This window comes from Suncus etruscus, chromosome 6 (assembly GCF_024139225.1).
Source record: "Suncus etruscus isolate mSunEtr1 chromosome 6, mSunEtr1.pri.cur, whole genome shotgun sequence".
In the NCBI taxonomy this organism is placed as follows: domain Eukaryota; kingdom Metazoa; phylum Chordata; class Mammalia; order Eulipotyphla; family Soricidae; genus Suncus; species Suncus etruscus.
In genome coordinates, this window is record NC_064853.1 from 135426207 (window position 1) to 135451947 (window position 25741).

General features: G+C 41.4%; 1 protein-coding gene across 1 annotated transcript in view; it reads left to right on the top strand.

The window, feature by feature from the left end:
• Positions 1–25741, top strand: part of MCC (MCC regulator of WNT signaling pathway) — a 309795-nt gene that overhangs the window by 235466 nt on the left and 48588 nt on the right. Inside the window, exons 7-10 of the mRNA XM_049775666.1 lie at positions 19381–19527; positions 20623–20712; positions 22109–22257; positions 25379–25519. Of these exons, the coding sequence (XP_049631623.1) occupies positions 19381–19527; positions 20623–20712; positions 22109–22257; positions 25379–25519 (527 nt within the window). The remainder of the gene's footprint in view (positions 1–19380; positions 19528–20622; positions 20713–22108; positions 22258–25378; positions 25520–25741) is intronic.

Consider the following 25741-nt stretch of genomic DNA (forward strand, 5'->3'; position numbering starts at 1 on the left):
TATTGTATTTTTGTGTTCCTAGGGTATAACCCTAGGAGTGGTATTGTTGGATCATATGGGAGCTCAAGTTCCAGGTTTTTTTTTGAGAAATCTCCATATTGTTTTCCATAAAGGCTGGACTAGATGGCATTCCCACCAGAAGTGAGTAAGAGTTCCTTTCTCTCCACATCCCACCAGCACTGATTGCTCTTGATCTTTGTGATGTGTGCCAGTCTCTGTGGCATGAGATGGTACTTCATTATTTTGATTTACATCTCCCTGATGATTAGTGATGTCGAGCATTTTTTCATGTGTCTTTTGGCCCTTTGTATTTCTTCTTTGAGGAATTATCTGTTCATTTCTTCTCCCTGTTTTCTGATGGGATTAGATGTTTTTTCCATGTTAAATTCTGTCAGTACCTTGTATATCCTAGATATTATCCCCTTATCTGATGGGTATTGAGTAAATAGTTTCTCCTATTCTATGGCCGGCTTTTGTATCCTTGGCACTATTTCCTTTGAGGTGGAGAAGCTTAATATATCCCCTTAATATATTCAGCTTAATATATTCCCATCTGTTTATCTCTGTTTCCACTTGTTTGGAGAGTGCTGTTTCCTCCTTGAAGATGCCTTTAGTCTCAATGTCATGGAGTGTTTTACCTACATGTTGTTCTATATACCTTATGGTTTCAAGCCTGAAATCAAGGTCTTTAATCCATTTGGATTTGACCTTTGTGCATGGTGTTAGCTGGGGTCTGAGTTTGCTTTTCTGGGAGTGGCTAACCAGTTGTGCCAACGCCACTTGTTGAAGAGGCTTTCCTTGCTCAATTTTGGATTTCTTGATCCTTTATCAAAGGACGTGCTAATCCATGAACATGAAATAGCTCTTTAATTTGTTCTTCGATTTCTTTCGTTGGAGTTTTAAAGGTTTTGATATACATGTTTTTATCCTTTTTGATTTATTATTCCTAAGATATTTTTATGTAAATGACATTATTTTCTTTTTTCCTTTTTTTTTTTGTTATGCAACCTCAAACCCCCAGGGTACACCTCCTACAGGTGAACTACATCCTTGTGCCCCAAAATAATTTTTTATTTCTCTTTCTGATTGTTTCTTAGGTACTACATATCCTTCTCTCTCTCTTTCTCACTCACTCACTCACTCACTCACTCACTCACTCACTCACTCACTCTCTCGCTCTCATTCTATCTATCTGTCTATCTCTCTCTTTTTTGTTTTTTGGAGCACACCCAGAGGCTCTCGTGTTACTCCTAGCTCTGCGCTCAGAAATTACTCCTGTCAGGGTTGGGGGACCATATGGGATGCTAGGGATTGGAGCCAAGTTCATCCTTGTTCAGCTGCATGCAAGGCAAACACCCTACTACTGTTCTATCTCTCCAGCCTACATATCCTTCTTATGAATGAGAAAACATAGAAGTTTGTAATTTTGCCCTGGACTACCCTGATGTTAACACCAACATTTTAATTCAAGTGTGCAATTTTTTATTGTTTTTGCACAAGGCTTATTCCTGACTCTTTGCTCAGGATCATTCCTGTGTCAATATTCTTGCAAGGCAAGAAAATACCCACTATCTCTCCAACACACTGTCCTCTGTTCTCCTCACTTACTCCCAATTCTGCCCTCTCCTGATTCCTTAGACCATACAGATTGAAAGTTTAGAAACATTTTGTCATTTAGCAACATGTAAACTTCTTAAAGTTTTATTGATTAATCACCCTGCTTTCTACCACAGTGTTAAGTGAAACAAAAGGAGGAGTTTGCTTATAGAGATGTTTTTATTGCAGATGTTTATGCAGTTTAAGCTTGAACATTATTGGGAAAACATGTTGCACTTTTTTCTCTAGTATAAGGAAGTTTTTTTGTTTGATTTTTGTTTTTTGGACCACACCCAGTGATGCTCAGGGGCTCCTGGCTTGGGGGACCACGTGGGACACTGGGGATCAAACTGAGGTCCATCCTGGGTCAGCCGTGTGCAAGGCAAACGGCCTACTACTGTGCTATCGCTCTGGCCCCTAGTATAATGAAGTTTTAAATAAGATCTGGGGAAAAGAACTCTAGAACTATTCTTTTATGTATTCTTGGGAGCAGTCCCAGACAGAAGTTTCATTCACATTAGTACATAGAAATTTTAAGAAATTTTACTGACTTTTGTCAGTACTAGCTATTTTCTTTTTTTTTTTTTTTTAAGTACATAGAAAATTTTAAGAAATTTTACTGACTTTTGTCAGTACTAGCTATTTTCTTTTTTTTTTTTTTTTCTTTTTTGGTTTTTGGGTCACACCCAGCGGTGCTCAGGGGTTACTCCTGGCTGTCTGCTCAGAAATAGTTCCTGGCAGGCACGGGGATCATATGGGACACCGGGATTCGAACCAACCACCTTAGGTTCTGGATCTGCTACTTGCAAGGCAAACGCCACTGTGCTATATCTCCGGCCCCAGTGTTAGTTATTTTCTACCCCTGACCTCCCTTCCCCAAATTAAGCTCCTGTAAAAAGGTAGACTACTACCTCAAGATGTACTCTTATAAAGTTATAAAGCAAGTAACTGGTGTTTAGGATTATAGCCAAAATATGGAAACAACCCAAATGCCCAACTACTGATAAATAGATCAAAATGTTGTGGCATATACACATGGAATACTTTGCAGCTGTAAGAAAGGACAAAATCATGCAATTTGCCACCATATGGATGGAACTAGAGAGTATCCTGCTAAAGGAAGCCAGTGAGAAGAAAAGGGGTAGAAACAGAGTGATCTCTGTCATGTGTGGGATTTAAAGATACACGTTAAGAAAGTAACAAATGCCCAAAGGCAACAGAAATGGAGTTGGTCCACATCACTAAGCTTACAAGGAAGGGAGTGGACTTTGATGGAGAGAAGTGGGAATTCTCCTGTTAGGTATGGTTTGAGCTGATGGATATATAAAACTATTCTTAACAGTATTATAAATCACAATCCCTCAATAAAGATTTTTTTTTAGAGTAAGCTAACTCCATTTGGAGGAATTCTGGTAATAGGAAGACTAGAAATGTGATCTTTTCCCTGATGCAGCCTTTTTAAGAAATCAGTGCAGGGTCCTTAGTAGATCTACCTTAGTAGATCTTCAGAGATTGAAAGTGCTGTATGTTTCCTTCTGTTCTGCAGTCTCTTTCCCTCTTGATTCAGCCTATATATTCAAAATTTCCATTCAGAATTTAAAACTACCTTCCTGGAACACTTCAAAAAGATTTATTGGAATTTGCTTTTCTATAAATCATTTATTTTTTATTTGTTTGAGAGCTCCAAGAAAGTCGTAAGAAACTTCCAATAAGAACATGCTGGTCAAATCCAAATGGACCTTGATATCAGACCCGGAACCATAAGATATATAGAGCAACATGTAGGTAAAACACTCCCAAGACATTGAGACTAAAAGCATCTTCAAGGAGGAAACAGCACTCTCCAAACAAGTGGAAGCAGAGATAAACAGATGGGATTATATTTAACTGAGAAGCTTCTGCACCCCAAAAGAAATACTGACTAGAATACAAAGGCACCCACAGAATGGGAGAAACTATTCACCCAATACCCATCTGATAAGGGGTTAATATATAAGATATACAAGATACTGATAGAACTTAACATGAAAAAAATCCAACCCCATCAAAAAATGGGGAGAAGAAATGAACAGACACTTTCTCAGAGAAGAAATACAAATGGCCAAAGGACACATAAAAAACAAAACAAATCAAAACAAAAATGAAGTAGCCATGAAGACTAGCACACATCACAAATAATCAGTGCTGGTGGAGATGTGGAGAGAAAGGAACTCTCATTCACCGCGGGTGGGAATGTAATCTAGACCAGCCCTTATGGAAAACAATATGGAGATTCCTCAAAAAAAAAAACAAAAAAAAAAAAACAACCTGGAAATTGAGCTCTCAGATGATTCAGCAATACCACTCTTAGGGGTATACCCTAGAAACACAAAAACTACAAACGTTTGTAATCATGGTGCTTAAATAAAGATTTAAAAAAAAATTCCAAAAGTGGAAAAGAAAAAGAAAAAGAAAAGAACAGCCTTGAACACACATTTTGCTTGCTGGAACCCAAGGTTCAATCTTTGGCATGACATGGTCCTTTGAGTACAACCAGAAATGATTCCACAGCCCCTGAAACACACACACACACACACACACAGGAACAAAAGCAAGGCTTCTCTCCTGAAACACACACACACACACACACACACACACACCGCACACACCACACACACACACACAACAAAAGCAAGGCTTCTCTCCTGAAACACACACACACACACACACACACACACACACACACACACACACACACACACACACACACACACACACACACACACACACACACACAGGAACAAAAGCAAGGCTTCTCTCCTGAAGCCTCATCCCCCTCCCTTTCTCCCTAGGTAACTTGACCTTACCTGCAAAATCCCGCCCATTCCTGGGAGGGGTCTTGGAAAAGTAGATAAGCCTTTAACCCAGGGGATTCAGGGCTTTTGGCTTTTGGCTGGTTCTCTCGCGCTTCTGGTCTTTGGCCAGCATGGAGCTAAAAGGGAAGATGGCTGAAAGGAGTTAAGATGCAGGGCTAGCGAAGAATGGCTGTGCTTGAAAGGTTATGATGCAGGCCACACACATGTGGTGGATAGGAATGAATAAAGCTGATGCTTCCTGATGCCTGCCTGTGAGTGAGTTCAATACCCATCGCTTTCCTGGACCCCAGACCCACCGGTTCATGGGGGATGAAGCCACGTGGCCGGGGCCTAAGAACAAAGGCATCCATCCTTCACCATCCACTTCCATCCAGCACCATCTTTAATTATTTGATTCAACACTCTCCAAATTATCCACAAACTCTAAACTCAAAGCAGAAAAGTCTCTGATAAGTTATACAGAACTAAGAAGAAGTTGTTTTGTTTGGTTTTTTGAAGGTATCATATTAATTTAACTTTATTTTATTTATTCTTTTAATTTTTGTTTTGTTTGGGGGCAACACTCAGTGGCACTCAAGGGTTACTCCTGGCTCTGTGCTCAGAAATCGCTCCTGGCAGACTCACAGGGACCATATGGAATGAATACCAGGGTACAAACCTGGGGGTCGGTTGCATACAAGGCAAAAACCCTACCCACTGTGCTATTACTCTGGCCCATAATTTTATATTTTAATAAACTAAAAAAATTGTATTGATTCACCATGTGAGAGATTGAGTTTCATACCTACAGTGCTTAAGGAAAGTTTTTCCAGACCAGTGGATCATAACCTATAGGGCAGAAATCTTGTCCTTTGAGTTAACTCCATTACACATTTAGTAGTGAATTAAAGCCTACTTGTTTGAATTACAACTCCCAATGCACATTGGAGCTTCTCATACACAGAACTGTCACAGTCCTTCATGGGTAAAGATGTTGCACTGTTACCCCTCCTCCAACTTCCGGCCTATATCACCTGGAAGGTGAGACCCTCCCACAGCTGGGAGGGGTTGTCTTTGGGGAGGAGAGAGGCAGAGGCAGCTAGATGATGGAGGGCAGCTGAAGGAGGCTGCTTAAAAGGTTAGCATAGAGGCCATGTAAAAATGGCACATGGCAGTTAGGGCCTTGTAATAAAGCTGGATGTCTCCTGAAACTTCATCTGACTGCCTGTGGATCATTTCTTCGCCGTCACCCTGCACCTACACACCCACAGGCCGAGAAAGGCCTCACCATCCACCATCCACCAAATTAGGACTCTATAATTAATAATTAATAAAACATTTCACTATAGATTTTGGTACCACCTTTCATTCCTGCCTCCATTCACAGATGACACTATGACTCAATTTTTTTGCCTGAGCCCCAGGGATCTGCAACCTTTAAGACATAAAGAGCCACAGGGTTGCTCCTGGCAGTTCAGGGGACCATGTGGTGCCAGGGAACAAATCCGAAGGAAAAAAAACCTGGGCTGCAAAACCACTGCGACATTTAAAACAAATATAGCACTGCATATATTATTGTTTCTTATCTTAATGCCATATACAGGATGGTGCATTTAGCTGCCCATCTGAAGAAAAAAAGAACTTTTTCACTTAACAATGTAAAATATATTTGTGCATATTAATATCCAATTAAAATATTTAAGTGATACCACTCCCTGCCTCCTGTCAGAGCTGCAGCAAAACTTCAAAAGATCCCCATGCGACTCAGATCGCTGACCCCAACCCTAGATCATCCTATAAGATACCTTTCAAGAGCATTTCTTTGTCCTTTCCCCTACAGATACACAAGTGCGTTCTCTTCCTATTCCATTTAACTAGTTCACCCCCAAATTTCAATACTGAAAAAAGTCATGTATATGATCCCACATGGTTCTGGGGTGACTGAGCTTGATGGACATTCCTCACTTGGAAGTGTGATTTATTCAGATGGTGGCCAGAATCATAAAGATTGTTTCTCTGATGCCTACTGGGAAAGCTGCTGAAGTCTAGCACTATCAGTCAGATTTTTCATAGCTATCCTCTCTATGTGGCCGGCACTCCCTCTTGGCGACATGACTGATGTGAAAAGGGGAAACAGTTCTTTTCCTAATCTGGCTTCATAGGTATGTAGTATTTCACTGTGTTCTATTTACTAGATAGTATCTCTCACGTCAGGAACATGCACTGCTTGAGGGTTGCTCCTGGTAGTTCAGGGGACCATGTGGTGCCACGGATCAAATCCTGGCCTCCTGCATCCATAGCATGTGCATAGTCTATTGAGTTTTCTATTCAGCCCTAGACACCACTTCTTGAATCAGTGGCACAGAATGTGCAGCCATATCAAGAAACTACATCTGGGCCCGGAGAGATAGCACAGCGGCGTTTGCCTTGCAAGCAGCCGATCCAGGACCAAAGGTGGTTGGTTCGAATCCCGGTGTCCCATATGGTCCCCCGTGCCTGCCAGGAGCTATTTCTGAGCAAACAGCCAGGAGTAACCCCTGAGCACCGCCGGGTGTGGCCCAAAAACCAAAAAAAAAAAAAAAAAAAAAAAAAAGAAACTACATCTGTCTTATAGCATCTCACATGATAAGTGTGAAGACTCATGTCTGTTTTCACAGCTGGAAAACTCCCTATGTTCTTTTTATGCATTGCCTCTGTCATATGTTCTATCATCTATCTCTGGAGTTTTTAAAGTATGTTAGAACCTCATTGAACATTTTCTTTTTTTTTTTTTTGTTTTTTTGTTTTTTTTTTGGTTTTTCGGTCACACCTGGCGGTGCTCAGGGGTTACTCCTGGCTGTCTTCTCAGAAATAGCTCCTGGCAGGCACGGGGGACCATATGGGACACCGGGATTTGAACCAACAACCTTTGGTCCTGGATCGGCTGCTTGCAAGGCAAACGCCGCTGTGCTATCTCTCCGGGCCCTCATTGAACATTTTCACCTCTCTTTTTAAAAAACACTTTTATTTGAGGCACAATGGTTTATAGTACTGCTATGTTACTAGGAGGATTTCATGCATCCAACTTCCTACCATGACACTTTCCATTAAAGTATTTGCTCACTCCACCACTGTCTCCATGTCTTGTTCAACATTTCTAGCCCAGTACTCAACCTCCTCTCCTCCACAGCCTGATAAGCTCAGTTCTGTAAATCAGTTCTCTGGTTCTGTTGCCTTTGCCCATTTTTTTCCTTATTGTGCTTCTTTATATCCCTCGTAAAAGAAAGATCATTCTGTTTTGCTGTGTGTGTGTGTGTGTGTGTGTGTGTGTGTGTGTGTGTGTGTGTGTGTGTGCGCGCGCGCGCGTGGTTTTTGGGTCACACCCGGCAGTGCTCAGGGGATACTTCTGGCTTCATGCTCAGAAATTACTCCTGGCAGGCACGGGGGACCATATGGGAAGCCAGATTCGAACTGATGACCTTTTTCATGAAAGGCAGACACCTTACCTCCATGCTATCTCTCTGGTCCCTCTTACTCTGAATAACTTTTCTCAGTATGTTCCCTTCTAGTTCCATCCATGCAGCAAAAAATTGCATAAGTTTATCTTTTCTTATAGCCAAATTATATTCCATTGTATATCTGTTTCATAGTATTTTTAATCTAGTCATCTGTTGGACACTTGGGTAGTATCTGAATTTTAGCTATTGTGAATAGTGCTGCAGTGAATGTAAGAGTGCAAATCATTTAAGTCTCTTAATAACACTTCTGTATTTCATATGTCATTAGCCCCCCAATGTTGGGTTAAAGATTAATTTATCTATACTACTCTCATTAAGATCAACCAAAAAAATTTTGAAAAACTATCAAAAAATGGGAAGTGGTAATTAACAGTTACTTTTCAGAAGACAGACAGACACATAGATACATTAAAAATGCTCAGCATTCTTTATCATTAAGGAAATATAAATTAGGAGAACAGTTAGATATCTCACATCAGTGAGAATGGCGCATATAAAAAATAATAGGAACCATCTGTGTTGGCGGTGATATAAGTGAAAAGGAACTCTCAACTGTTGCTGGTGGGAACGTTTTCGACCCCAGTGGAAAACAATATGGAGTTCTCAGCAAATTGAAATTGAGCTATTATGTGACCCAGCAGCTCCACTTTTGTGTGCTCCCAGGACAAAAATAAAATTTAAAAGGACATATGCACTCTATTATCATCATACAATATTAGATATGGAATCCATGCACATGCCCATAAAATGAATCCACAGATTTATGAAAATAAATACTATAAAACTTCAAGGAATAAGATTAAAAAACTTAAAGGAATAGTGAAATCATGCAACTCACAGCAACCTGGCTGGAACTATCATGTTGAATGAAGATATCATGTTGAATGAAGTAAGCCAAAAGACAAATGCAGGATGAACTATAGAAATTAGAATAACTGGATAAACAAATATATTGAAGTGGGAATGCCTAGAACACCCTTCAACCCAGAGTTTAAAATGAGAAAGACAGAAAAGGAAAGAAATTTAGAGAGAGGGAAGAAGACAAGAAAGGAAAGTGACTGGCAAAGAGAGGTCCAGGCATGTTCTACTGGTGATGTGGGAGAGTGGTATATATTTACATCACAAACTCAACAACACTGAAAACATGAGATCTAAGATGCAAATACCAGAACTTTGTAATATGCCTGTTAAGGTGGGAATGCTGGTGGAGAGGAGTGGTGCAGTTAAAATATTATATGCCTAAAACTCAACTATCAGTAGCTTTCTTTGTAAATTATTTCTTTAACTAAATAAAATTTATTTCCAAAAATGTATTTGTACTACTGTGCCCAGGTCACTAATGCTCTCTTCAATTTTATCGAGGCTAGAATTTAGGCTGTAAATTTATTTTATTTTATTGAATACATTTTTCCACCAGACTTTTTTTCATTCACCTATTTCTTTTTGCTGTGCCTGTATTTACTTCATCAATATTTAATTTTGAGGGGAATCCATTTTTTTTATATCTTGAAGAATTCTCAACTTATGTCATGATTTTTTTTTTTTGCTTTGTTTTAACTTCATCAAGACCTCATGCTCCTTTTTCTGTAGTCAATCCTCCATTTCTCTGAGTTTTATGGTCTTTGGTTTCTAGCCATGGAGGCCATGTCTCCTATTCACTAATCATACTGAGTGATTTACAGATTAGGTTTCTGAGGCAGTGGGTGGCAGAGTCCCAAGCAATTTTCACTATCATATATAAACTTAGAACCACATAATATGCAGCAAGTAGTATAAATTGGACCCAATACCCCAATGTATCAGAGATCTGGGATTTGATTTCTTTTAGGTTACCCCTTACTTGCCCAACTTGGGGCTTATTTCAAGTTTCAGTAGCCTCCACGATTGCACATTTGTCCACTCTTCACAGCTGGGTAGATTCACTTTATGTCGGAGAAATAGCTCAAATAGGAGAGTTTCCAGGCAGCTGTCTCCCTGCTACTACAGGTATACAGTGTCACATCCCCAGTCCCATGAGCTCCCTGAAGCAGTGACTGTTCTCACTACTTCTCCCTATTCTTTGTTTGTTTGTTTGTTTTTGTTTTGTTTTGTTTTTGGGTCACACCCGGCAGCACTCAGAAATCGATCCTGGCAGGCTCAGGGGTCCATATGGGATGCCGGGATTCAAACCACCGTCCTTCTACATGCAAGGCAAATGCTTTACCTTCATGCTATTTCTTCGGCCCCTTCTCTCTATTCTCATTGCATTTCTTGCATCTGCCCATTTAACTTCTTCCTAAAACCCTGACAGTGGAATTTTTTTCATTGTTCTTTTTACAGAGTAAAGCTATACAATCGATGCATTTTTAATGAGAGGAGCACATGCTTGCTTCAGCTGAAACTATTATGTGCTGAGTATTTTAGACGTCCTGAAGACAGACATATGTTTCTCCTTGTTTATGCTTCTATTTCTCATTCTTTCCCCCTCAGAGCACCTGGAAAGCTGAGTCTAAAGTCTGTCATAAGGAGATAGGCTATTTTTATATAGAATTTATTTCTACTGTTTCTTTTATGAGCATTGCCTATAAGAATGTGTTCCCATCTTCCTGTTTATGTCCAAGTACAGTCTTCAACTATGGGATTTTAAAAATTGTGTTTTAGACACCATGGATTACATACTATTAATATTAACTGGTAAGAGGACCTCATGCGTTCAACATTCTAGCACCATACTCTACTAGACCACCAGAATATTCTCTTCTCTCCACCATTATTCCAGTGTCCCTCAACCTGACCCTTTTTCTCCTTTTCCAATCCTTTGCCATAAGCTTTTCTACTGCAGACAAGTTCTCAGTTTCTGTTCGTTGGGTCATTTGTTATACCTTACTTTATCTTTCTTTAGGCCCACTTTAAGAGAGATCATTCTGTACCTGTTCCTCTCCTGACTAACTTCACTCAATGATATTCCCCAAATCCTTCCACTTAGCAGAAAATTGCATTATTTCACTATTTTAACACCTGACAGGTATTCCATAGTTCTTGGTGGTTTCACGATTTGGTTTATTGAGAATAGTGCTGCAAAGGACATAGAAGTAAAAACATCTTTTCTAAGTAGAGTTTTTTGAGCACTGGTGTATTTGCCAAGAAGTGGAATTTACAGGGAAGCTCATTACTTGTTTTTGAAGGGTGTCCATATTATTTTCCAAAAACACTAGACCAGTAATACTCACACCAGCAATGAGTGGGAGCTTCTTCTTCCATGTTCTCCCTAACAATGTGGGCAGTGTCACTGGTATAAGGTGATATCTGTTTTGATTAGCATTTCCCTGATGATAAAAGATACAAGGCATTTGTTTTATGTCTTTTGATCATCTGTATTTCTCCTCTGAGGATATTATCCCATTATATTCTTTATTACTTTTCTCTGATCCTCAGGATCTAAAGAAAAAAGCGTACATTTACTCCATTTTCTCTTCTCTTGAACAAAAGAGCTCAACCAGCTTGCTCTTCAAGTCTTTCTCTTGATCTGACTTTAGCCACTTAACTCATTTCTGACGTCTGCTATTCCCCTTCCATCATAGCAGTAGGCCTGAATTCTTTTCTTAGATAAATAGAAACCATCAGATGAGAGTCCTTCTGTGTCCATTCCTCTGCAGAGTCAGGACTGTCGACCATATTCAAGAGACTACTATACCAATGATAGACAATAATAGTCGCTGGACCAGAAGTAGGTACTGAAAGAAGTTAAAGTGGTATGTGTACATGATAGCCGAACTATTAATAGCGATATTGCAAACTACCATTCCAAAAAAGAAAATAGTGCCTATCTTGGAGGTAGGTTAGGGGCTGGAAAGAAAACTGGAGACTCTGGTAGAGGGAAGTGAAAACTAGTATGAATAACTTTGTAAGTAATGGTAATTAAATTAAAAATAAATTAAAAATGAGGGCCGGAGAGATAGCATGGAGGTAAGGCGTTTGCCTTTCATGCAGTAGGTCATCGGTTCGAATCCCGGCGCCCCATATGGTCCCCCGTGCCTGCCAGGAGCAATTTCTGAGCCTGGAGCCAGGAATAACCCCTGAGCACTGCCGGGTGTGACCCAAAAACCAAAAAATAAATAAATTAATTAAAAATGTAAAAATTTAAAAATAAAATAAATTAAAAGGCTTTAAAGAATGGCTGGAGTGATAGCGTAGCAATAGGGCATTAGCTTTGCACGTGGTCAACCCGGGACAGACCTGGCTTTGATCCCTGGCAATTCATATGGTCCCCCGAGCCAACCAGGAGTGATTTCTGAGTGCAGAGCCAGGAGTAACTCCTGAGTGACACCGGGTGTGCCCCCTCAAAAAAGGCTAGAAAGAATAACTAATGACCTCCCACAGCTGTGAAATTTCTTTTTTTGTTGTTGTTTTTTGGCTTTTTGGTTTTTTGGTTTTGGGCCACACCTGGTGATGCTCAGGGTTACTCCTGGCTCTCTGTTCAGAAATGGTTCCTAACAGGCATGGGGTACCATATGGGATGCAGGAATTCGAACCACCATTGGTCCTAGGTCGGCCACTTGCAAAGCAAACGCCTTACTGCTGTGCTATCTCTCTGAAATATCTGTGTACATATTAACTCCTGGAGAGCCCCTGATCCCACACCACACCTCATTTTGACAGAAATGCTTTCTTTGGTTCCATCAATAAGTGCTTTTTACGACTGTGCTGGGGATCATGAATGACCAGGGTTTCTTTAGGCAGAAAATGGCTCACAGGCCTGATAGTATTTGGGATCTTTGGTACTAGACACCCCCAAGCTCATAATCAGAAGTGCTTAGAAGAACATCAAAGTCAAGTTCTTCCACATGTAAAGCATCTGTTCCATTCCTTTGAGCTATCTCTGCAACCCAGAGAAACATATTTTATGAAATAAAATACTTATAATGAAAGATAGGCATGTTAATTACCTCAAATTTGCTAGTTTAGTTAATAACACATTGGCACTTGTGCTTCAGTTAGTGTTAATAAAGTCACATCCACGTGTGAGCCATGGGTAGTGTGCACTGGTATTGATGTTAAACAACAGAGCATATTCTTTTCTGGCTCTAGAGTTCATAAGGTGTCAGCAGGGATGTGCACCCTCAAAATGCATTTTTCCACTTGTAGCTTCAAGGAGCTCTTGAAGTCCTTAGACTAGGGGCAGCCTGTCTGCATCTTCAATGCCTCCCTTTTTGTCTCAGCTCTTCCTGTCACACCTCTCGCAGGGACACCCACCACCCAATGTTGTGCTCACTCTCACTCTCAGTATTGAGACTCTTACTTCATGACAAAGACCACTATCAGAGTAAGATCCATTCCCAAATACCAAGGGTTAGAAATTGAACATATTTTTCAGAGGTCAGAACTTAGCCTGCTATAATGGGGAGGACCCCAGTGAACATTCTAGCAAGTGGCATTTTCTTTCTCCCAAGCCATTTTGTTTACTGCCTATCTATTATTACTAAATAAGAATGCATAGATAAAAATAAACATGCTTATTTCAGTTTTCAGAGACATTTGTTGGGTCCAAATCTTTTTTTTTTTGCATCTTTTTTTTAATATAATTTTTATTTTGATCATAGTGTCTTACATATTGTTGACAATAACATTTTAGGTACATATTTACATAAAATCAGGGGGGATTCCCATCACCAAATTGTCCTCCCTACACCTCCGTTTTTGTCCTACCTCCCATTTCCTCTTCCCTCACCCCAGGGCGGCTAGAATATGTGGTCCCCTCTGTATCCAACCCACTACTTAGTAGTCTTGCACCTGTTTGGTCTTGATGCCTCCCTTATCTCCCCCTCTAACTGTAGGCAGGACTAGCTAGTTCAAGTTGCGTGGTTTTGCCGGAAAAAGAGAAGATATATAAACTGGGGTAAGAGTCTAATACTCCAAAAATGGGTGGAATCCTTCTAGAGGCTCTCATCATCGATTTGGGAGATGAAGGAGAAAAAGAAGGTGAAACACTCCACCAGTACCAAAAAAAAGTGTCAATTATCCAGTGAGGACTCCAGCTATATCGATAAGCACCAAATCTTTTAAGATTTAGATGTATGGGTGATAGTACAGTGAGTAGGGTGCTTGCCTTGCATGTGCCCACCGTGGGTTCAATTCCCAGTACTGGCTCTGGTCCCTCACACCCACCAGGATTAATTGTTGAGTGCAAAGTCAGAGTACCCTAAGTACTCAGTGTGGCCCCAAAACAAAAATAAATAAGAAAAAGAAAACCAAAAACAAAGGTTTTATTAGAAACTATCTAGTGTACCTAGATATGTTTGCACCAGCCAGTGCAAACACACACACACACACACACACACACACACACACACACACACACACCATGCAAAAAGGACTAGAAGCAGCCATTTCTACAGTGAAAAATAGCATAGGTGCTTGTATCATCTAAGCTTTCTACAATGGACATGGTTTCCTTCAGTAATTAAATGCTAGTTGTTGTTGCTACTATTGTTTTTATATTTCCCCTCCTTCCATTTGCTGTTGTTGTGATGACCAGGGTAGCAGGCTTGGCTGACTGGTGCTTGCAAGGGTCACAACTGAGGTTGTAGTGTAGCTTGTTCAGCCTAGGTGCACACAGAGGCTTGCTTCCATTCATTCTAGAGCTTGCACAGTGCTCCCTTGGTTCACATTCTTAGTTGTGGCCTATAAGTTTAGGTTGGGATGCTCACTAGAGTCACTGTGGTACTCTGCACATGTTTTCCGGGGGCTGTACTGCCTGCCATGGCACTTGCACAGCTTTTTAGTTACAATGCTAGCCAAAGAGCCAGCGAGATAGCACAACATTAGGGTATTTGCCTTGCACACAACTGACCCAGGACTGATAGTGATTCGATTTCCGGCATCCCATATGGTCCCCCAAGCCTGCCAGGGACAATTTCTGAGTGCAGAGCCAGGAGTAACCCTGAGCACTAAAGAGTATGAAAAAAAAAAAAAAAAAAAAAAAAAAAAACCACTGCTAGCAGGGTCTACACCATGTTTGTGATATTTTTCACATGGCTCTCTGTGGGACATTGGAATTGCTTACAGTGTCAGAGAAGATGGCAAAGTTGGCAGGATTGTTTGTGGCACTTGTGGGAGACGAGGCATTTGAACCTGGGACCAGAAACTGTAGCACAGGTAATCCAGAGCCCTGCACTGATCCTCCAGGCCCAAGAAACACTTTGCTTAAACTTTCTTTAGGGCCAGAGAGAGTAGTCAGTAGGGCACTTTCCGTGATGGCTGGCCCAGGTTCCACCCCTGGCATTTCATATGGTCCCTCGAGCCCACCAGGAGTGGTTCCTGAGCGCAGAGCCAAGAGAAACCTTTGAGCACCATCAAGTGTGACCTCCCCAGAAAAGGATAAACATGAGTTGTTTACATGTAGATTTTATGAATTGCCCAGTACAATTTTTTTTAAGGGAGGTGAATGGGGATCGAGGAGGAGAGTACTGAGGCCACTGTGAACCATCAGGCACTTGTTAGGTTGTGGAAGGTGTCGCCCTCTTAGTCATGACTCAGAGCCTCAGCAGACTTGCATCAAAGTGGCCATGAATTCTGGCCTCCACAGCGTCATCTCCTGGTACTCACCCACTGTGCTCTGGGGCTGGAAGCACAGCTGCTCTGCACCTGTTCTCCTTTTAGTCGGGCTGTCCCAGGATCAGCCTGTCAGCTCTCACTGGCAATACCATTTGGCTTCAACCGCCAAATGTGTCTTTAAACTGTTCTGAAACAGATCTGTGTCTGGCATGTAGAGCAGACAGCCCTTGTTACCACCACCCTGTTCCTGGAAGCCTCTTCAGATTCACTATTGAGTGCAGTTTGCTCCGAGGGAATTTTCCTGTTTTAGCGTCTAATATGACAATGAATTATTGAAAATTCAATTACTTTTGGTTCCCAATTTAGTAAGAGAGACATCCAAGATGCTTAATATTAAAAGCTTTCCTTTTAGAGAAGGGTTTGCCATCAGCTGATGGGGCATAACTTTGTGCCTCCCATCTCTGGGGGAAAGCACTGTGCAGCCCAGGGACACCCCAGGTCACTGATATCCGTGATGTGACCAGAACTAGACCCTTGTCACCAGCACCAGTTCCTAAAGCTTATTAGTTACATAGATTCTGGTTTTATTCAGACCTCGTTGCTGGTACTATGAAATCTGAGTTTTTAGCACACTCGTCATCCTAGTATACCAGCACATATCAGAAGTCCTGGCTTTGACCTGACCGCACTAATTCTGCCTAGTAGAACAAGAGCATTTTTTTAATATAAATTTTTATTTTGATCATAATGGCTTACATATTGTTGACAATAATATTTTAGGTACATATTTACATAAAATCAGGGGGGATTCCCATCGCCAAATTGTCATCCCTACGCCTCCGTTTCTATCCTACCTCCCTTTTCCTTTTCCCTCACCCCAGGGCGGCTAGAATATGTGGTCCCCTCTGTATCTAACCCACTACTTAGTAGTCTTGCACCTGTTTGGTCCTGATGCCTCCCTTATTTCCCCCTCTATCTGGAGTCAGGACTAGCTAGTTCAAGTTGCGTGGTTTTGTTTGAAGGAGAAAAAAGCAATAAACTGGGGTAAGAGTCTAATACCCCGAAAATGGGCGGAGTCCTTCTAAAGGCTCTCATCATCACTCTGGGAGATGGAGAAAAAGTAGGTGAAACACTCCACTAGTACCAAAAGAAGTGTCAAATATCCAGTGAGGGCTCCAGCTATTTCGATAAGCACCACACAGAGCAGACAAAACAAACAAACAAACAAGTAGAAAAAAAATAAAACAAAAACAAACAAAAATCACGCCATGGTCTTGAATTAAGAAACATGGCATAGCACATAACGAAAGAGAAGAAAGGAAGAGAAAAAAAAATAAAAAAAATAAGTATAATTGGGGACTACACTTTCAATAATCACACCCAAACAGAGAAATCGACCAAAATAGATTGGTAAATCAAAAATAATAATAACAATAATAAATGAAGGTACTATATATATTTATATCAAAAAAATAACCAAGGTTTTGTGCTTTTTGTATTTTTGTTTTTTTCCCTCCTGCACTGGCACAGTAAATATTGGGGTCATTCGAAAAAGAATTCACTTGGCCTAAGAGATATGGGATTTCTCCGTCCTTGGAGCATACTGTCATGGGATCAACTCTAGACATTGCTCAGGATCCTTTACTTTCCCGGTGGTGTTTTTTTGTTTTTTTGTTTTTTTTTTTTTTTCTTTCTTTTTTTTTTCCTTTGGTGTGTGGAAGACTTCTGCTCTGTGTTTAGAGGTCTCAGTATCTGTACAGATCCTGAGGTGGGACTTATGATGAAGTCAGTCTTTGTGGTTCTAGAGGTTCTGTTACCTCAGTGTCATTTTAACCCATCTTCTGTGGTTGATGATCTTGGTCTTTGCACTGAGCCTAGGGTGGCACCTAGGATAGCGTCTTTCTTTGTGCTCCCAAAAGCCCCATTCTGTTACAATTGTCTCTGCCGGATCTTTGGGGCTGGGGATCATGATTCTTGTGCAGGTCATAGTTCAAACCCTAAACTAGGGCTTATTTATTGGTCCCAAGATGTATACAGTCTGGTCGTGAATCAAGCAGCCAGTCATCTGTAAATCCCGATCTTGGGTTTTTGTCCTACCAAAGGGAGCCAAGACTTCTGGTTTTGTCTTGTCGTTAGTTGGTAAGGTAACAAGAGCATTTTTTTAAATAAATTTATTTATTTAAAGAAAATGTATCACATATTTGACATAACTGGTCATAATACATTTGTTTCAGGATGACAGAAAACAAAATTATTTTAAAAAATAGAAAGAAATTAAAAATCTAAAAAAGAAAGAATTGGTAAAAGTAGAGGAGAGTTCATTAGCCATTATATTCGGGAAAATTGTTGTATCACTAATAAAGTTATTAATACAATAGCAGGAGGTTTAAAATGCTTTTTTTTTTTAAGATAGGAGATATAGGAGTCAGAGTAGTGGCACAGCGGTAGGGCATTTGCCTTGCATGTGGCTGACCTAGGAAGGACTGTGGTTCATCCTCTGGCATCCCATCTGGTCTGCCAAGCCAGGAGCAATTTCTGATCACATAGCCAGGAGTAACACCTGAGTGTCACTGTGTGTGGCCCAAAAACCAAAAAAAAAAGATAGGAGATACACTGAAAAAAAAAGAAATGTATTTGTGGCAGTTGTTGTTTGCAAAGGCACAGCAAAATATGAAAGAAATTGGAAGGAAAAACCTTTGGCCTAAAAACAGGGAGACCTTAACCTTTGGCCTAAAAACAGGGAGACCTTACCCCTGAAGTATTTTGGCATAAAACCAACTCCAGACTCCAGGCATACTATGTTGTCCAATGCCTTAGTCATTCTCTGTGGTCCGAGTAACGGCTAGAGGCAAGAGCATTTTTTAAAAGGCCAGTGGGTGTTATGGTCATATTGCCCTTTAAGATATATAAAATCACGGTCAAGATCATTAGGAAAACCCGTTCCTGACCAACTTTTGCACTTAGAACCCTTTGAAAGTCACTGAGCCACACTGTACAGATCAGGATTTCGTTTATTCAGTTCTGTGCAGGTAAGAGTTTTAAATGCAATTAAAGTGTTTCCAGTGTGATTTTAAGTGTGTTTCCGATGTCTTCTTCCAGATATCCCAAGCTGTACTGTCAGGTCTTTAGGAAAAGCCATGTAATAGCATGGAAGTCGTTCCTGCAGTTTGTCCCTCCTTCCCCTTCTAGACCAGTGCCCTCTCCACACACTGGAGTAGCTCACAGTTCTTTAAACATACTCTGTCATCCTGTGCAAGCTATTCTCCTTGCCCCCACTCACCCAGAGAACCCTAACACCATCCCCTTTGTCCTGTGCAACCCTCTTCACCTGCAAGGTCTGTACCAGGCCAGAGTGGTATAGTATAATGGGTAGAGTGCATTCCTGCCATCAGACTGATCCTGGTTTGATTTCCCAGAATTCCTTATGGCTCCCTGCCAAGCTCTAAGGATTAAGCTTTAAGCACATTGAGGTGTGGTCCCAAAGCAAATAAAAAAGCTTCTGTAACAATCCTTTCTCCTTCCCTTCCCAGTGACTTCAGATGGAATTTTATTCTCCCCTATTCTACTTTCTGTAGGACACTCTGTGTTCTAAGTATCTCTCAGAGCCGCAAGTTCCAAATGTCTCTAGATTACATTCTGGGTTCTCTTTCTGCAGAACAGCATCAAGCTAATGAGTCTACTTGAATCAACAATCCTTAAAGATGGTCCTTTCAGCAGTAGGGTGTGTGGACCTCACAGGTGCACAGCTCAGTCCCCAGCACTGCAACAACAGCAAAAACGATCATAATATACAGTGACCTGCATGGGGCTCAGCCAAGTTTTACCAAAGTAAAACCACAGTAGCATCCAGCTGATTTTGCTCTTTGGCAGGTAAAGAACTTCCCTGGGCCTGTGTGTATCTAAAGGCATTATTATTTCAGGTTCGAGAACTTCAAACCCGACTCCAGAGTGTGCAGGCTATGGGGCCCTCCAGCCCTGGCCGCCTCACTTCCACCAATCGTCCAGTTAACCCCAGCACAGGAGAGCTGAGCACAAGCAGTAGCAGCAATGACATCCCCATCGCCAAGGTGAGCTCCCAGGGACCAAGACCAGGAGACTTCCGTTATCTGGAAGCACCAACCTTTTCTTTTCCAAGTGTGGTCTGCTGTGCAAGAACCCAGTTCTCTGTGCCAGCCTAAGGAACTTCCCTGGGCCTGGGAAGGCCACCTAATCTAAGTCTACAAATAGAGATGACCCACTAGTAGTCCTAAGTCTCTCTGAGCTGCAACCTGGACATCACATCATCAGCTGACTGAAGCCCAGCATAGTTGACAAACTGTAGGAATGATCTCTTTTGTCAGGGTCTATAATGCACCTGGTGGACAAAGAGTCGTTTTCAGGAATGAGGGTTAGTCCTGTCTTATAGGATAGAGATTTCCTGAGTTTGGAGCTAATGTTCCCTTCATAGGAACCACAGGCCTGGTCTCAGTGAAGTATATTGTCCTGGGCATGCCCTGACATTTTGACATGTAGCCCACCAGCTCCTAACTGCCCATGGAACCTCTTGACAAGAAGACTGGATCTCAGCCTTCAGGTTTAGTAAGTGATAGGTCAAACTAGTATTTCCAAAACCAAAGTCAAATTATCCATTACAGATATTTGGCAATGTCTTGAACCATTTTTGATAGTCACAAGTTGATTGCTACTGGCATCTTGTGGCTGGAAGACTGCTAGGTACACAACACACTGAATAGTTAGTTTCCTTCCTGGAACTAATAATAGATAATAGAGCAGTAGGACACTTGCCTTGCATGCAGATGACCCAGATTTGATCCCCAGAATCCCATATGATCTGCTAACCACCACCAGGAGTGATTGCTAATTCAAGCCAGAAGTAACCCGTGAGCATTGCCAGGTGTGGCCCCAAAACAAACAAACAAGAAGTTCCCTTCCTCCCCCCAATCTTTCCAAGACTTATCCAAGCCATGTCATCAGAATGTCATTAGAACTGAGTTTGGAAAACTGTGGGCTAATAGAATTGAATTGAAGTGAGTTGTTTTTAAGACATTGATTACTGAGTTCCATTGCCTTAATTAATCAGTCCCCCATATAAAGAGTCACAAAAAGTCTTACCTGTGGTGCAGCATGTGGTTTTTGGATAATTTTTTGTTTTGTTTTTTAAGATTGCTGAGAGGGTGAAGTTGTCAAAGACCAGGTCAGAATCTTCATCGTCTGATCGGCCCATCCTGGGCTCAGAACTTAGCAGCATAGGGGTGAGTGTTCCTGAGAAGCACGGCTAGAGAGTACCAAGTGGGGGTACACAGCACAGAGGTAGCAAGTTCACCTCCAGTAAACCAGCTCATTACCATAATAAATTAGGCTTGGTTTTCTTCCAAACATGAAACTGAAGTACATCATGGCAAGTTACTTCTTCATCCGTAAGGGAGGTTTTTTATTTTTCTCTTCTCAAAACTAGTCAGAAAGAAATGATTTAGGTCTAGTTTCTGATGATGTAGATGAAAGTCTTGAATCATAAAACTTGCCTTATGTCACCCTGTTGCCCCAGAGACCACGAGTCATGAAGCTCTTTTGAAAGACTATTACCTCCATACAGCCCTCATGAATGCAGCAGGCTTCCCAGGAGACCTTCGCAAAGTGTAGCTTTCTTGCTAGTACTCACTTTTTCATTGAAGCACCTATAACCCCCCTGAGGCTCTAGGTACTAATGGAAGGTGAAAGGGAATAGTTTCTGCTCCAAAGGGAGTATCTTTTGGGGATGAGGAATGAGACTGGAAGAACCAAGGATGAGGAAACCTGATTACATTCCTTAAGGCTTGAATTTAGAATTTTACAGTAAACAAGCAAGCATCGCATGCCTAAGATATACCAACCTCAAATTATGAGACTAAAGAAGTGGGGGGCTACCATCCTTGGGCTATAGCAACCAGAGTCAGTGGCAGAGAAGGAACTCAGGAAAATAGAGAACAGTGCAGATTCTATTTAATATCCAAAATACAGGGTCCAAGAGATAGTACAATGAGTAGGGCGCTTGCCTTGCAAGCAGGTGACCCAGGTTCAATCCCCAGCATCTTCATATGGCCCCCCAAACCATTCATGAGTAATTCCTGAGTGTAAAGTCAGGGGTAACCCTTGAGCATTGCTGAGTGTGGCCCTCAAAAACAAGAACCAAAAAAGTCAAAATATGGGCCGGAGAGATAGCATGGAGGTAAGGCGTTTGCCTTTCATGCAGAAGGTCATCGGTTCAAATCCCGGCATTCCATATATTTCCCCGTGCTTGCCAGGAGCGATTTCTGAACAAGGAGCCAGGAGTAACTCCTGAGCACTGCCGGGTGTGACCCAAAAACCAAAAAAAAAAAAAAAAAGTCAAAATATTAGGGATTCTAAAAAGGTCTTGTACTTGCTATTCATCAGTTCATTCTTTAAGGATGTAGCTGGTTTTGGACATTGCCTGTGTGCTATTTTCATCTTATTTACTTTTTTATACCAGAAACACATTATACAAACTAAAAAGATCAGGAGAACCTTCTCCTTTTGTGTGATAACTCAGGGAATCGCAGCTTTGAATTATTGTGCATGCAGAGCATGTCTCATGGTCCTGCTCTCTGTGGGGCCACTGTCCAGAGATTTCATGCTCCTCTCCCTATGCAGGTATCCAGCAGCATGGCAGAACACCTGGCCCACTCTCTTCAGGACTGTTCCAACATCCAAGAGATCTTCCAGACTCTCTACTCACATGGTTCTGCCATCTCAGAGAGCAAAATTCGCGAGTTCGAGGTCGAAACAGAACGATTGAACAGGTAAGGAGAGACACTATGTGTCAGAATGGAGGTAGGATGCCCTTCCCATTAGCTTTCGGAGATCATTGTGGATTGGCTTGTGTAGATTCATGTTTTGCTTAACGGGGGTGGGGGGGTGTGGGGGGTGTGGGGGGGGGTGTGGTCCTATATGTTCTGAGAAATGTATTTTGAGGCCTTGTTGTTGTGAGACTGTCACAAACCTAAAGGGCAACACCTATTATACACCTAAATTGTAGCTTCTGTCATCTGTGGTTGATGACAGCCTTATGAAGTGATGAATATATTACTACATAGTGTGATACTGCCAGGAAGTTTCCTCTTTCTCATCAGAAGGTGCTTGTATCTGCCAGTGCTGGCTGACATGTGTGACCTGTGTATTCCAGTATATGGGCTGGAGGGGTTAGGGCGGGCACTAATGATTAGAAAAACTCAGGCTTGCTTCGCTACTTTACAATCTCTGTGCTAAGTTTTAATAATGTGTGAAGCATTTCATTTTGCCTTTGCCCCTGTAAATTACATCATAAATCCCAGAGCAGTTCATATAGAATGACAAGTAGATGTGACCTTCTGCAGCCTGTGCTTCTTGGAAATCCCAGAGTTCTGAAATATTGAGTTACATCTTTTAAGCCCCAGGAAACCCCCAGAGGCCATGTGACAGAGACTTCCTGGAGTGACAGTGAGCTGGCTCTGCCCTCTCTGCTCAGACTTCCTATCAAGGCTACTTGCAAATGATAGGATATAAGGAACTCCCAATCCCTGATTCTCAGATTACTTAGTCCTACTTAGAGTTATTTCAAAAGGCTGTCTACTTTCCCTAGGTAGAAAAATGTTCACCACATACCTAGTTGAATAAACTTTTCAAACTATTTCACAGAAGTAGTTGAGAGTTGACATTACTGCCTCTTTCTCAAAACTGACATGTTTGTAAACCCAGCACTGAGAATTGCTTTAAAAAAAAAAAAAGGAAAAGGCCCAAGCCAGACCACAGGTCTGAGCACACTGGCTCAGTCAGGATTGGCCCCACAACAGCACAATATACTATTAAATCGTATCCTAGTCTGGTGTGACTACCATAACCTGCCACTCTTTAGGGGGATCATAAGAAGAATTCTGGAAAACCTAAATTAATTGAATTATTACTAGTCCTCCCTGATTGAAGCTACTTAATATAACAGATGAAAACTAAGAAAATGTGGTAAAGTATTTTAAATCTTGAAATAAATGATTTCCATATTAAATACAAATACTAACAAGTAAATCCTGAAGACTCGTGAGCTGGAGAAGGAGCTGCCCTCTCAGTATTGCAGGTCAGAATCTAAAATTGAAGCAGACCTGCTAGGATGACAAATCAAACCGGTCTTTGGAAAGAAGTTGGAGTCATGTGGGAGATGGTGCTGATAATTTACCAAATTACTGGTGAAGGGAAGATCACGATTTGAGGAAAACCAAGAGTCCCATTCGGGAATGTTCAGTTCAAGTGTTGATGTGATAAAGGGAACCATCAGGAAAAAGCTGCACCTCTAAAACTGGCATCAGAAGAACTATTCAGCTAGACAAATTGGGGAGCACTTGGGAAATACAAAAGCCTGTTAGGTTCATGGGCTGGCCAAAATTACCCCTGATGGGAGACAGTAAAGAAAGTAGCCTATTACAAAAGCAATGGAATGGCAGACTAAAGGACCAAAGTAATGGCTTTCAGGCAGGAGGAGCCCAGAGAGACCTGTTGGCCCATGGGACCTTACAGAGAAAGTTAAGCCCTAAGATGGACTCTTTCCTGTGAAGACCCTATAGATGAGATTGATTGCATGGCGGTCTAGAGTTCATATACTTCATGGCAACCACTCTTAGTCAGATGCACATTGACAAGTAGACATAAGAGGTATTTCCAAGAATCTGTGTGAATCGAATAGGAGAGTGTTCTTATAATAATACACAGAACCATTTGACCTTGGAGCTGCCACACCTCCTAGTGGTCTTTGTTTTATCCACCCCCAAACCATTCCATAGTGCTGAGCAGCTTGCATTTTGCTAGGACATTTTGTTCGTGTGTTCTATCTCAAGACAAACAAGCCTCCTAAAGTTTCGAGAGTTTCTTGCATTGTGTGTATGAAGGTGTATCTTTTTAAGAACTCTCAGAATTCTACAAATAGGAACAATCACTTTTAAATCATCAGTGTCCTAGAACAGATGACTAGAAACAGAATGTCTATGTTTCCAAGTTTTTCATATGTCGTTTCTTTTTCTGAAATTACAGTTCTTAATGTCCATGAAACTTCAAGTTCTCTTACCAACAGTTGACAAATGTGGTAACTTTGGACATAACTGTGGTCCTATTTCACTTCTTATCCCGGGGTTATACTATGCAGGTTTTTGTTCACTCAACCATTTGCTCTTCTTTTGATTAAATAAAATGGATGTTTTACTCTCCATTGTAGAAAGATTCAGAGTTCAGGGTCTGGGGTTGAGTGTCTGATTTAAAACCCAAAGTGACGACATTTGCTCCCTTTTGGTGTCTATTTCTTCTTCTGGGAAGGAGTGGGGTGTCAAGAGACTTAATTGAAAGGACTATCAGGAGCTTTATTGAGGAAGTGATTTCTCCATTCTGCTGCTTCTCATTTGTCTCTATGGAGAATGGTTTAGCGAAGTGCATCAGTTTCCATCATGAAGCCTGACGATGCAGGTTATTACCTCCACTCTATTTCCTCCTGCTGTCTCTGGTACAACCTACTGCTAGTGGGTGGGAAATAATGGGACCTTGATCTTGGTTTCTAATCCATTACAGTAAGTGACACTGTTACTTAATCTAAAATGCAATTTAAAATCATGATTTTTGTGGGGAGAGGCATACCCAGTGATGCTTAGAGATTACTCCTGGCTATGCGTTCAGAAATCGCTCCTGGCTTGGGGGAACCGGGGGCGGGCCTAGGTTAGCGCATGCAAGGCAAACGCCCTACCTCTTGCGCCATCGCTCTGGTCCCAAATCCATGCTTTTCCTGAAACAACAAGACTGACAGACAACCTCACATGCATTTTCTAGCTTGAATTTTGACTTGGTAATTTAAAATATTAACAGTTTTAATCCTAGTATGAAATTGTGAACATGATCTTTCTTCCCTTGTAGCCGTATTGAGCACCTCAAATCCCAAAATGATCTCCTAACCATAACCCTGGAAGAATGTAAGAGCAATGCCGAGAGGATGAGCATGCTGGTGGGAAAGTATGAGTCCAACGCCACTGCACTACGGCTGGCCCTGCAGTACAGGTGGGAAGGAGGTGCCTCAGGATGACCTACAGGGAACATGAAAGAAGCTTTTGGAAGACATAATCGGGGTTTGGGTCAGCAAATACCTATGCGATGTATATTGAAAATCAGCTTAGACTGGGGCAATGGCTCAAAGAACTGAGTGCATGGTTTTTTCTTTTCTTCTTTTTTTTTTTTTTTTTTTTTTGGGGCCACACCCGGTGACACTCAGGGGTTACTCCT